Consider the following 14,282-nt stretch of genomic DNA (forward strand, 5'->3'; position numbering starts at 1 on the left):
CAAAACTCTGCAGCTCGTGTACTCTCACGCACCAGGCTCCGTGACCCCATCACTCCCACCCTCGCCCGACTCCACTGCTCCCCATCCCCCAGAGGATCGAGTTCAAGATCATCGTCCTCACCTTTAAGGCCATCCTCCGTTCAGCGGGCTCCAGCCTGCTCCATGTCTCCCACCCAACCCGCACTACCATTGGTGGCCGGGCTTTCAGTCTCTCTGCCCCCACACTCTGGAACTCCATCCCACGGTCCCTTTGCCTCGTGTCCTCCCTCGCCTCCTTCAAGGCCGGTCTCAAGACCCTTCTCTTTGACCGCGCCTTTGGTCTCCCTCCCACCTCTCTGCCTTCCCTCACCCTTACATCACCCCTCACCCATGCTTGGGCCCTGACACCTGACTGTTCAGCGTTTTGGGACGTCCTCCCGACGTGAAGGGCACTCTATAAATATAATTTTGTTGTTGTTGTTGCGGGATGGAGTTCCAGAAGGTGGGGGCAGAGTGGCAGAAGGCCTGCCCGCCAATTGTGGGACGAGTGAGGCGGGAGACGTGAAGCAGGCCAGAGCCCGCTGAGAGGTAGGGGGGAGCAAGATCATGGAGGGCTTTGAAGGTGAGGACAAGTCTTTTACAATTGAAGAAAAAATGAAAATTGTGTTTATAACTGTCTTACCAGGACTGCCTACCACTTAGCAATGAGCAACTCAATCAAAGAACTACGTAGCATTCGCCAACTTTGGCAAAGCTGCAGGAATGCAGAGCAGCAGTGGTGAGCATCACTAGGATCATAATTACATTTGTCGCCTCTCCTTCTGATATATCACAAAGCCATGATTGCTACATAGGGTGAATGTTATGGTTGTTTAATGTCCCTTACCTAACAATTATCTATGGTTTACACTGCATTTTCATAATTAAGTATGAATTTAAATTCATATTTAAAAGCCTGAGGTAATTGTTTTTAAGTGTTTGTTATTCTCATATTGTGAGCAATGGAAAATAGCGAGCAACTATTTTTTCTTACGATAAAGATCTTTAGCTAATATTTAAAAAGGGTGAATTTTACGTTGTTGAGTTAAGCTGATATCCCACTCATCATCAGTCTAAAACTGCTCTACACAGACCAGCAATCCAATGCACTCAGGTCCAATGGGTTTAAGCCCAATCATGGTGACTGATTGTCACAAAGTAATTAGTTTTTAGTTAATTACAGAGTATAATTTTCAATGATGAATTAATGATGAGTACATCATCGCTTGCAATTTTCACCCCAGGTATTGGACCTGGTAGAAAAAATTGACACAGTATACAAAGAAACACAGTTTAAAGATTCCTGTATGCTACATGAACTTGAGTACTAAAACATTTCAAGTCTTAGGTTATTTAATTACTAGAACCTATCAAAGAGCTTTGAGATGTCTCAAAGATGTGATAAGGCATTATATTGAATACAAGGATTATTGTTATTATTAAACATAAACTAGTTGAAGGGACTCTGAGATGAAGTTCCAGAGACTGGGGGCAGATAGGCTGAAAGTCCGATTGCTGATGTGATATTTTCTGTTAACACACAGATTATACTTTTATCAAGCTCCAGTGGACCCTAGTGAAAATGCAGGATATCCTGCCTTGAGTCACTTGCAAGCTCAGTTCTAAATTGGGTTAATTTTCTATGTATCAGGGAAGTTATATTTTCATGCAGTACCTCTTGTGAAGACTCAGCCATTTGATTGTCCAGATCTTTGACCTTCTGCTGGATTTCTTCCACATTGTTTAGTATTCGTCTGCACTCTTCTTCCATCTGAATAATTTTTTCCTTCACATTCCTTTCAACCAACGTTCTGCATTCCTGGAAATACAAGCCGTTCCAACAAAAAAANGCGTTAGCTACTCAACTGTTTATTCTGCTTCAAACGCTTCTCCTGAAAGCACGGGATCATCCTGGTGCTCAGTACCACTTCCAATACTCTACCCCACAGCCCCCAAACACAATAAACAATGCCAGAAACAAAACTAAATTGGAGAATATAACAAAGGTGTGAAAAAATGACACTTGTGTAAATTTAAATGTGATTTATTGTTACATAAACAATGGCCTCAAAATACCCTCAAGAGTGTCACTTCATTTGCTAACATTTCTTAAGTGGTGACGTTTTCTAACTATCTTAACTATATATCCCTGAAATATTCAGTAAAATTGTGAAACCAGGAATTTCGTGGATTCCGCGAATTTTCAGACCAGAGATTCGTGAAATCCCTGACTCCTAATTTCACTGAACATTTTACCTAACATTTCAGGGATTTCACGAAATCCCAGGCTTCACAACTTTACTGCAATATATATATATATGTATATATGCACACAAGGTCTGCATATATATATACACACAATGTTATAATAATCTTTGATATCACATCTTCACGATGTCTCAAAGTGTTTCAAAGAATATACTCTAAAGTAAATTGACTGGATATCTTTGGCAAGCATGGACCTGCTTCATATCCCCCACCGTGCCTGCCTGCCACGTTCGTGACAGTCGGCTTTCAGCATATCTATCACCACTTTCTGAAACTCCAACACTTCACCCCTCCACTTCTCCCACCTCCTTCAAGTGCAAACCCTCGACTGATGTGCAGGGCGTTGTATAAATACAAGTTGTTTTTGTCTCACAAAATGTAAACACAGTGTTATACTGTGGCTGTTCAAGAGTAATTAAAGAGCCAAACTGACATGAGGATTAATCTCAAACAAATGCTGTAAATAGTCAGCATTCTGGGTTGAAGATTCAACATAAGTGTAACAATCCCCTCCACTAATGTCTGGTTGCCATCGATGCTTTAAATAGCAAATGGCAGCATAGTTACTAAATTAGCAAGGTTTTGATAGCAAAGCCAGACTCATATCTTTGTAATTATCATAGTTATGTTATGTTCCCCAGTCCCCAGTGATGTGATGTGGTTTAGGTGGGTTTTCTTCCGCTATGTCAAACACTTTATGAATTAGTTTAACAGTCGAAACAACAACAAAAACAACAACATCTTGCTTTTATATAGTGCCCTTCACTCAGGGTAGCGTCCCGGAGCGCTTGACAGTAGCGGACTCTGATCCCGAGCCAGGGGGAAAGGGAGGGAGGAGGTGACTAGAAGCACGACCAAAAAGGAAGATCTTTAAGCAGGATTAGAAAGTAGGGAGGCTGCAAGGCTGAGGGAAGAGGGAGAGAGTCCCAGAGTTTTGGGGCAAAGTGGCTGAAGGCCTCGGCCACCAATGGGCTACCGATAGTGGAGCAGAGAGGACGAGGGACAAACAGGAGACTGGAGCCAGTCGAGCGGAGGCAGCAGGTGATGGAATAGGGGTTAAGCAGATCGGACAGGTAGGGAGGTGCGAGGGCATGAAGGGATTTAAAAACAAATGAGTGGATCTTGAAATCGATCCATTCGGTAATTTGAAGCCAGTGGAGACTGGCAAGGACTGGTTTAATGGGGTTTTGAGCAGGTGAGTATCCGGGCAGCGGAGTTTTGAATTAATTGTATTTTGTGTACGGTGGAGCTGGAAAGACCAACGAGGAGGGCATTGGAGTAGTCCAGCCGGGAAGTGACGAAGGTGTGGACGAGCGTTTCGGCAGCATTAGTTGCGAGGTACAGACGGAGACGGGCATTGTGATGGAGTCATAGCAACTAAAACAGTACATTATTGCTAATTCTTGCTAAGATTATTTTTCTGTAAACCAATCAAGAGGGACATGAGATAAGAAAATAGAAACAGGAAGAGACCATTCAGCCCATCAAGACTGCTTCTTCATTTTATTAGATTATGGAAGATCTTTTAAACCTTTTATCCATATACTTTAAAACTCTTCCTTTCTAAGTCTAAGTATCTGCCTTTCTCCCATTTAAAGATTCCCATCAATTCTACCTATTCATAGTTAGGTCATTTGGGGATTCTCAAAGCACTACATGTAAAGATTATGTGTCTTCTAAACTGCCAACGAATTTCTCTTCAGAAAACTATCACTGGAGGAAGACATTGTTGTGGAGACAACAGCTGTGAGTTACCAATCATGGTACTGTATTTGTCAAACGGAGCCCATCAAATTCTTTGACCATTCGGATTCCAAGAACTTCAGTCCACAGCAAAATTACAGAAACAACTGGGATTGGTTTTTAACATTAGTGAATGGCGTGATGAGCTTGGAGAGAAAATTATTAACCGCATGGGAACATAGAACACAGAAGTTAATAAGAGATTTGGAAATTGACAACAACTTGTTCTTATAAAGTGCATTCATGTAGAAGAGTGTCTCGAACCACTCTCAAACATTTCAAAATCCCACAATACTCTAAAGCTAAGATTATCGTCAACCAATATAATAATAATAATCCTTGCATTTGATACAGCGACTTATCACATCTTCAAGACATCTCAAAGCGCTTCACGGAATATACTGTAAAGTGAATTGACTGTATATTTTGTGGGCAAAACGCAGCAGCCAACTGCGCACAGCAGTGTCCCACACACAGTCGTGGATTGAATGACCAAATTATTTATATATATTTATTTATTTATTTTGAAGGGATTATTACCCCCGGAAAGGCGATCCGCCAATCAACTAACAAGCAGGTTCCTACTTACTGCTGGGTAAAAAGAGGAGTGTGAAGTAAGGAAACTTGCCCAGCATTTCGCCCTGACTGGGAATCAAACCCGGGTCTCTCGCTTGCGAGGCAAGTGCTCTAACCACTGAACTACAGGACTCCACTATCAAATATTCCTTAGTTTTCTTTATATTCCTGCATAACATTGAATTCTAATTAACCCAAAGAGCATTTTCTTATGTTTTACAGTCAGTGTTCTTATGTTTCATTTTAATCATAGTCTTTCTCAATGGCTGATAGTAATTTTTTTCCATGACCGACTTTAAACCATAGTGTAATGCAACTCCAAACCACATAATGTCAAATGTTATATACCTGTGGGAAAATTGTTGCAAGATGGTTTTCGCCTAAGTGCATAGTATCACATTTTAGCCTAAGGCAAATGTTGTGTTCTTCCGGTTGCTGCAACTTTCTTAGACCAGTATCATTACAAAGATAAAATGTCCAGCTGATACCGCCAGGCACATCTCACTTTTTAAGGAAACTTCCTATTTGGGAAGGAATTTTTAACCTGACTTGTCTTTTTTTAAACTTATGCTATACGAATACTGACTTTTTCACACTTGCGCATTATCTGCTTGTTCCCTTACCTGCGGAAACCCTCGTTCATGCCTTTATCACCTCAAGGAAAACTTCTTACTGGCCTTCCTCACCCTGCTTGACAACCCCCACTCCCAACCGCCCTTACTCACACTCCCTCGCTCACACCGCTTTCGCTCACAATTCTTCCTTCTTGTTAATACTGTACCTTGAAACATTTATTCTACATGACAGGCACTCTAAATAAAAGTTATTATTTTTATAGATACTTTGCCCACTGAGCACTAGCCTAATTTACACGTCTGGTTTCGACTACAGTTTTATAGTTCGCAATAATGCTGTGACTTGCATTTGTAATAAAGGGATTAAGGGATATGGGGATAAGGTGGGTAGGTGGAGTTAGAATAGATCAGCCATGATCTTATTGAATGGCGGGGTAGGCTAGAGGGGCCGAATGCCTAATTCTTATGTTCTTGTGTTCTTATGTAATAATTATCTACTAATCAATCAGAGGAATGAGACTTTAATCATGCAAATCTCATCAGTATTAATTTCCGTTTTAAGAAATATTTGCTTTCTTGGATTTTCCATAACATACACCAGGAATATTGCATGGGCTTACTTGACCTCTGAGCTTCCATCTTTACTTGACCGCTGAATTTCTATCTGACTGTTGGGAAACTGCTTCCCTGCAGTTATGAAATTCCTATGTGGGAAAATGCCACAAGTGAACCCACATCCTAACCCTCCAGATGCCAATAAGTCAACAGAAACCAGATGTAATTTATGCCAATGCACAGCCTACCAAGTAAATTGTAGCATATTTTTTGCCAGCTGTCAACTTTTTGAATGTGATAAAAATTTACGTAATGTTAATTGAGAAGGTGGCTTTCAGAAGGAACATTTCCTTCATATCTTATATTTTTAACTTTTAACAGCTGGTACATAAATCACCACCTTAAGACTCTGCCATAGAGCTCACCACACAGAAATCACACAAATAGAAGCTAAGCAAATACTCTCCAGTATCAGGAAGGAAGATGCTCCCAGAGCAAGTTCATTAGCTACCACCAGTTTTTCTTTTTATACAATCCCCAGTTTGTTTTCAGTAGAACTACACTCCAGTGTGATACAATTAAAAAGGAGGGGAAAAAAGCAAATGTAAATTGTGAATTGTAATCAATCCAACAGCAACACAAAGAGGTAAATAATAATTATCCTTGCATTTGATATAGCGTCTTATCTTGTCTTTGAGACTTCTAAAATATACCAGCTGTATATTTTGCGGCCAAAACGCACACAGCAGCGTCCCACAAACAATCGTGGGTTGAGTAACCAATTTTTCTTTTTTCGGAGGGATGATTATCCCCAGAATCCCCTGGGTTCCTACTTACTGTTAGATGAACAGAGGCGTGTGGATTCAAGAAATTTGCCTAAGGTTTTGCCTAAAGTCTGTAAAGTCTATGGTGGTTAACAGACATGGTCTGTGCATGTCTTCCTGGCTGGCTTTGGTGGATTACTCAGCTTTGTTTTATTTTTCTATTATCCCTGTTTGCGAGGTTTTAGAGAGGAGCTTTTTGACTAAACATGATTCAACTTATGACACATTATGACAGGACACACAAACTCGGGTAAGATTCTTGCACTAGGAGGACTTCCCATTATATTTCTGCCCCCTTTAAACAACAATATGCTGAACAGTTAAATTTCAATTCAATTTAATGCATTTGTTTTTATTTTATTAAAAACATTGCTGTATTTTGAGTGGCTATGGAAGCTAAGTTGTAATGATTGAACTTTGTGACAGTCCAGCAATTTTTTTGTAGGTGGTGAACAGGTGTCTGACACATGTGGAAACTCATTACTGCACCTATGAGTATTAAGCAAAATGCCGGGAGGTTGTGAGTCAGCTGTGTTATGGAAGAGATCCACCAGAATTTATCTGTAATCAGAAACCAGGTGACCATTTGGGCTCTTGTTATCACTGAATAGATCTGTATGAATGATTGAATGCAAATGTGGATTGATTACAATTAATGTGCACAAATTTTGGAGAATAAACTTTGTAAATATGAAAACGACTCTAAGGAGCTTTAAGGGATTTAAGGAGAGGGATTAAGGGATATGGGGATAAGGCGGGCAGAAGGAGTTAGGCTAGAAGATCAGCTATGATCTTATTGAATTGCGGGGCAGACTCTAGGAGCCGAATGGCCTACTCCTGCTCCTAATTCCTATGTTCCTAAGTGAGCATCTTCAAATTGTAACAGATCTGTGGAATAAAGAATATCACAACAATGATCGAGATGATGAAGATCCTTTGATCAGTTTGATCAAGGTGATCCAGGATACCAACTGTTCCAACTTCCCAAATCAAGGAAGGACATTAAAGCCCATAAAGCCAAAGGGGAGCTAGAGATGACAAATTGTATTTCAGAAGAAGGGATTGAGGAATTTAATGAGGAACTGATATTAAGAATCGAACAGGGCCACAATCGTCTTTTCTTGAATATGATCACGATATAGGTTTGTGTAATGGAAACTCACCCCATCGTCAGTGACATTGCTGTCCATGCTAGAGCCAAATGGATTTAACTGCCCTTCAAAATCATTCTTCTGAAGTTCCAGAGAATAAGACAGGGAATCAGCTGGATGTTTTGGAGAGTTTTCTGCTGAGGTGCAAGGTGCTTGCTGCAAAAACCTCCAATCACGAGTGTGATTTAACTCTTTATTGCTCTCCAGGTCAATGGGACCTGAATGTTTCATTGATCTTCTTCCCTTTGATGGACTAAAATCAGACATGGATGGAGAACTGTGTGAGGTTCTGATATAGGTCTTAGCTTCAGCTTCATCAAAACTATGCTCCTTTCTTTCCGGAGGCGGCGACACAGATTTGTTTTGTGATAGTGTTAACTTGTGTAACTCCTCACTGATCTTCTCAATATTGGTCACAGCAGCCACAGTGTTATCAGTATCCGATTTACTGTATTCTGAACAAAGATTCAGAATTGTTTCTAAACGTTGGCGTTCCTGGAAAACAAAATACATCATAAAAATTAATAGTATTTTTCAAGGAATTATAGCAGCAATTAAAGGGAATATCTGATTTTGTTATAGCAACCCTTTACCACAACAGACTCCACTTATACAGCACCCTTCATGTGTGGGTAGCATCTTGGAGTGCTTGTAAATAAATATATACTACAGATGAGAAAGGTACCTCTTTAAAATTGTTTTGGTAGAAGATAAAAGTTGCCTTATCAAATTGTCTGTCTCTGAAGTATCCAAAAAAAATACATACCTTTAAATTCATTATGCAATACAAGCCTAGATTTTGTGAAATACAGCACCACTGAGCAGTCGGGCTGCGTAATGTTGGTAAATTTACAAGTATATTAAAGGCAACATAACATACGTGTAGGAGCAGCAGCAGGCCATTCGGCCATTCGAGCCTGCCCCGCCATTCAATCATGGCTGATCTTCTAATCTAACTACAGCTAATAACATAACCCTGCCTTATCCCCATATCCCTTAATCCCTTTTGCAATAAGAAATCTATCTATCTCAGTCTTGAATATGTTCAAGGACTGAGAGTCAACAGCCCTTTGGGGCAGTGAGTTCCATACATTCACCACCCTTTGAGTGAAGAAGTTCCTCCTCAGCTCAGTGCGAAAGGGCTGGCCTCTGATTTTAAGGTTGTGAACCCTGATTTTAGTTTCTCCAACCAGGGGAAACAATCTCCCACTATCTACTCTATCATGCCCCTTGATGATCTTATAGATTTCTATAAGATCCCCTCTAATTTTTCTATAAAGAATATAACAGAAACCAATATAGATCAATATAAAGGGCAAGATCATCAAGGTTGGAAGACATTGCAGACAGAGTTTTGAGAGAATTTCTGAAAAAGATCACAAATCATCAGACAGTCACAGTAAACTTTCTGCTCCAAGGTAACAGATCTCAACAGCAGAACCATAAGACAATCCAAACATAAAATACCATAAGTAATCATTATTAACTGTCCCAATGAGATGCACATTGTTCCCTTTAACTTCTGCAAAGGCACAAACAAAAACATTGTTTGCAAATTGAGGCAGATAAATTGTACTAAATATTGTCTAAATCTGGATGGAAGTCAACATTCACTGAGAGGGAGATGCAACAACTGTCTTGAAAATTATACCAAGAGGACATGCTGTTTGGGAATAAGAACCCCTTAATCCCAACTCCAGATGGGATGCATGGGATAGAGGCAATAACATAACATTTGAATGAAATAACACAGCTATAAATAATCTGCTATGATGCACCCATTGATATAAAAAGAGTTGCAAAGGAAATGTTAGCTTTCAGCAAACAACTTCATGTAGGAATCCTGGAAGGAATACAGAAAAGGACACTGAGGCACTGACAGTTCAGGGAAGAGTCAAACAAATTATTTTGGGCCTTATGGCTCTAAGTTATCAAAACACGTCTTTAAAAGGACGAGTTGTATGGATAATGTGCTTGACCACCAGTTATATAACTTCGAAAGTGATTGTAAGACTGGAGGGCATAAGTACAGTGCAGTACTTGCCTCAGGCAAGTGTTAAAATTGGAGGAATGTGCCTCCACAGTCTATACTGTGAAGTGCTTTGAGATGTCTCGAAGACTGTTAAGGCAGTATATTAAATGCAATGATTATTATTCAAAGTATCTGTTGGCCAAAGAATTTCACAAAATGAGATTTCTTGCTTCCAAGAGCCCTTGTTTCCCCACTGTCCAGAATTCAATAAGAAAATTTGGGAAAACTCTATTAAAAATATAGGCAAATTATCCCATAAACTATCCATTACTTACAGAGTGATACAGCCTGGAAGGAAGCCATTCCGCCCAACTAATCTGTGCCAGAACGTCTTGCAGGACTTGAGTCCACAACCTTCTGACTCAGAGGCAAGAGTGCAACAAACTAAGCCAGGAAGACACCAAAATAATTATAGGGGAGGAGAGCAATAATTTGTTTACATGAAGGTTGGTTGGAAATGCGGAATTCTCTGCTACAAGTAGTCATGGAAGCAGAGTCCGAACCATTGTTTTAAAAGGGATTTGGACAGACATTTGAAAAAGAAGGTTTGGGCAGTGTGGGATTAGAGTAGGTGGCTCACGCTGAGAAAAACATCATAGCGCAGTATGCAGTACCAGTGAAATGATCTACTCAAACCTCTGTACAAGTTAATTTAGCTGCAAAATGAGAGAGAGAGCCAGCAAGTGTGCAGCCCCAAGTTTACCAAAATGGACACACTCCAAAAGTAGAGATCAAAAAGTTGGTGGAATAGAGAATATCTTAATATTTAGAATCAGAATGCTTTGGCACAGAATCAGATGATTCAGTGCATCAAGTAAGCACTGGTGTTTTTCTCTATATGAGCCAATAGTTTCTTAATAGCCCACTTTCCTGCTCGATCGCCATACGCTGCACAATATTCCTCCTCGTCAAGAATCTATCTGATTCCCTTTTAAAAGAATGTATGAACTCTGCCTCAACTACGTTTTGAGTTAGAGAATTCACATTGCAACCACCCTTTGTGAAAAATAATCTTCATTCCTTTGGGTAATTATCTTCAATTTATGCACTCTTATTACTGACCCATTGACCAGTGGGAATAATCTATTACTATTTACCACATGACAACCCTTCAGGCATAAAGATCTTTATCAAGTAACTCTCCTTTAAACTTCTCAGCTACAGTGAAAAAACCCTTCTCATTTCTTGCTTTTTAGCTGAAACACCTTTTCTCAATAGCATCCAAATGAATCAATGCTGCAATGTTCTACTTGCACCAATTTGAAAATAATAATCATCACATCTTAAGTGAATTGACTGCATATATTTTGTGGGTGAAACAAACATTTTTACCGCAATGTAACTAAAACCTTAACTATTGCCCAATACAAATCCATAAGACTGTTTCGCTAAATCATTTATTGATTTTAACTTAACAGTGCAAGCTATGCCAAGCAAAAGTCGTTTTTCATCACCAAACAAAACAAAGGCAAAGTTTATCCAAACTCAACCTTTGGTTCTACTGAAATGACTATTGTTCACAGCGCAAGAATAAAGATCACAACAAAGATTAAAACAAAGCAGCCAGTCAGTCCTTACACCCACAAATATTCATCGAATGTACTGAAGAAGCCTTCAGTATTATTGCCCTCTATAATCTAATGCAAGAGTTCCCCATTACTTACTTCACATCCCGATAATGATGCCTCCACTGGATTAAACCTCATGCTGATAGTTTCACCTCTTGAATTAATTAAGATACTTATCAATAAGTACGGCTGTGTGTCTTGCTGGTCACCCAGATTTTCAATTTTTTTAAACCAATAGGGATTTTCAATATACATTAATTCCTAGAATAATCATACGTTTTACACCCTCACAAAGTACTCAAAACTTCCAGCTGATATCCTGTCTAATGTCTTCTCATCAACTGTCAAGTTAGCTGTTTGTCTGTTGCAGACATTAACACGCAGCAAGTGTAATATTATACAAAATGGCAAGCCTCCATATCAGTATCCGGGGAAATACAAATATAGGAGCTTAGTATTTGTAAGCTTCCGGCACTCTTCTTTTAAACTTGATATCAGGAGTAGCTTGGACATAATGACTAACATGAGAAACTTTATTGGCATGATCAATTATAATAACTGTATCCATATGTCAAGTGGCACTGGGCTAATTCATATTATATACTTCTTAATTTATTTTTAAAGCAATCAGTGAGGCAGTCATTCAGTACATTTGATAGGGCTGTGCAGATCAATCTGAGCTGTATTAGACAAAATTGAACAAAATACCTAACATTTTCATAAATCAGAGAGAAATGCACCACTTACATTTTTTAGTCATCACGAGTATAAAAATCACAAATTGATTTTATGACTTATGACTCAAAGAATGTTTTGAAAAATCAGCAGTGCAATGTTTCATGTGTATTAATTGTACCGTTTTGCAATGAATATTGGTAGTTCAATTTTTACTTAAAAATGCACGCTATAAGCAGAAATGCCACCCTCAGTGAAGCATAGCATGCATTAATACTGGAAACATTACAGTAAATTCAATTTGTTTGTTGTTCAGTAACAACATAACATGTGTGCATTTTAAAATAGAATTTTCTCTTCTTTCAAGGACGTACTTGTTGCAATTGAAAGACATGGGAGAATATGTAACAGTCAGGTGACTAGGAAGCTATTGACAGGCATTGGCCAGTTGAAATTTATACTGTCACCCAAAACCTTCAAACACAAGTCACTCCTCATATTTCTTTAGCATGAACTGTTGTATTTTAATATTTCCCAAGTTATAATAGTTGTAAATATTATAATAATAATCCTTGTATTTGATATTAGTGCCTTATGTTATATATAATAATCATTCTTGCATTTGATATAGCACCTTATTACGTCTTCAAGACGTCTCAAGCACGTCACAGAATATACTGTAAAGTGAATTGACTGTATATTTTGTGGGCGAAACACTGCAGCCAATTGCGCATCGGAGTATCCCACAAACAGTCATTATCACGTTGTTGAGATGTTTCCATGCTCTTCACAAAATATACTGTAAAGTGAATTGGCTGTGTATTTTATGGGCAAAACGCAGTAGCCAATTGCTCACAGCAGTGTCTCAAAAACATTTGTGGATTGATTGGCCAATAATTTTTTTGAGGGATTATTACCCACAAAAAGCGATCTGCCAATCGACTAACAACCAGATGCCTACTCACTGTTCAGTAAACAGAGGAGTGTGGAGTAAGGAAACCTGCCTAAGGTATTGCCCTGCCTGGGAAACAAACCCGGGTCCTCTCGCCTGTGAGGCGAGCGCTCTAACCACTGTGCTACGAGAACCCACGAATACGTCCTAAAGCATATTCATTTTGCATCCTCTACTGTCTTTTTCCCATAACTGAACAATACTGTTACAATCAATGTTAGTAGTTTTATGCTATAAAACTGTCACTCCATTTTCAGTGGCCGTATAAATGGAGATGAAAAGAGAGAAACTGATAGATAAAGGAATATAGGGCACTGGTGAAGGATGGTGGTATCTGAGTTGATTTTTGGTGCAATCTGGAGATATTGGAAGAAAGTGAAGGAGAGCTGACATCAATGAGTTATTCGTGAGATGGTAGGTACAGGAATGCTGTTACTATGGAGACAGCAACAACAACCTGCACTTATATAGCACCATCCACGCCGGGAGGTGTCTCAGAGCGCTTAACAATAGCAGAGCCCGAGGCCGAGCCAGGGGAAGGGGGAAGGTCACCGTAGGCACGGTCGAAGAGGAAGGTCTTCAGGCGTGACCTGAAGATGGGGAAGGAGTGGGCGAGGCAAAGGGGTTGAGGGAGGGAGTTCCAAAGTTTTGGGGCGTGGTGGCTGAAGGCACGGCCGCTGATGGTAGAGTTGAGGATTCGGGGGACGCAAAGGAGGTCGGAACCAGTAAAGTGGAGGCAGCGGGTACTGCTGTACTGAGGCAGAAAGAAACTAACAGAAAGGATGGTTTGCACATAAACAGATAGCAAGCTGTTGCCTCAAAAACATATAGTAAAAAGTCATGTAAATCATATCAGTTGGGACCATAACATTTAATATGACTGAGTTGCAGGCAAACTTATATCAGTCATGTAAAATCTGATTTAATCAATAATTTACATTGTAATGCATAATTCAATGCAGCCGGTAAATGCTCAGATTCTATATAAATATATCATTACATGTAATAATCCTTACATTTGGTATTGCGCCTATCACACAGGGGGATGTGCCAAAATGTTTCACAAGATATACTGTAAAGTGTAGTAACTGTGTGTTTCATGACCGAACGTAGCAGCCAATTTGAGCAAGGCAATATCCTACAAACAGACATGAACAGACTTCCAAAAAACAATAATAAATTGGTCATTTTCAATCCTCGACTGTTTGTGGGACACTGCCGTGTGCAACTAGCTGCTGCACTTCGCCCACAAATATACGGTCAATTCACTTTACAGCATATTCTGTAAGCACAATATCAAATGAAGTCAAGAACTCACTTTATTTGGGAGATTGTTGGCCAGGAC

The 14,282-nt window shown here is 39.6% G+C and overlaps 1 protein-coding gene across 3 annotated transcripts in view; it reads right to left on the bottom strand.

Annotated features, from left to right (window-relative positions):
- The window catches only part of phldb2b (pleckstrin homology-like domain, family B, member 2b), a 101,222-nt gene that overhangs the window by 54,057 nt on the left and 32,883 nt on the right, over positions 1-14,282 (bottom strand). For all 3 annotated transcript variants that reach the window (XM_007908717.2, XM_007908714.2, XM_007908713.2), the window contains exons 7-8: positions 7,723-8,205; positions 1,694-1,837 (exon numbers count right to left, since the gene is read on the bottom strand). In XM_007908717.2, the coding sequence (XP_007906908.2) occupies positions 1,694-1,837; positions 7,723-8,205 (627 nt within the window). The remainder of the gene's footprint in view (positions 1-1,693; positions 1,838-7,722; positions 8,206-14,282) is intronic.

This window comes from Callorhinchus milii, unplaced genomic scaffold, assembly GCF_018977255.1.
Source record: "Callorhinchus milii isolate IMCB2004 unplaced genomic scaffold, IMCB_Cmil_1.0 Scaffold4, whole genome shotgun sequence".
Taxonomy (NCBI): Eukaryota; Metazoa; Chordata; class Chondrichthyes; order Chimaeriformes; family Callorhinchidae; genus Callorhinchus; species Callorhinchus milii.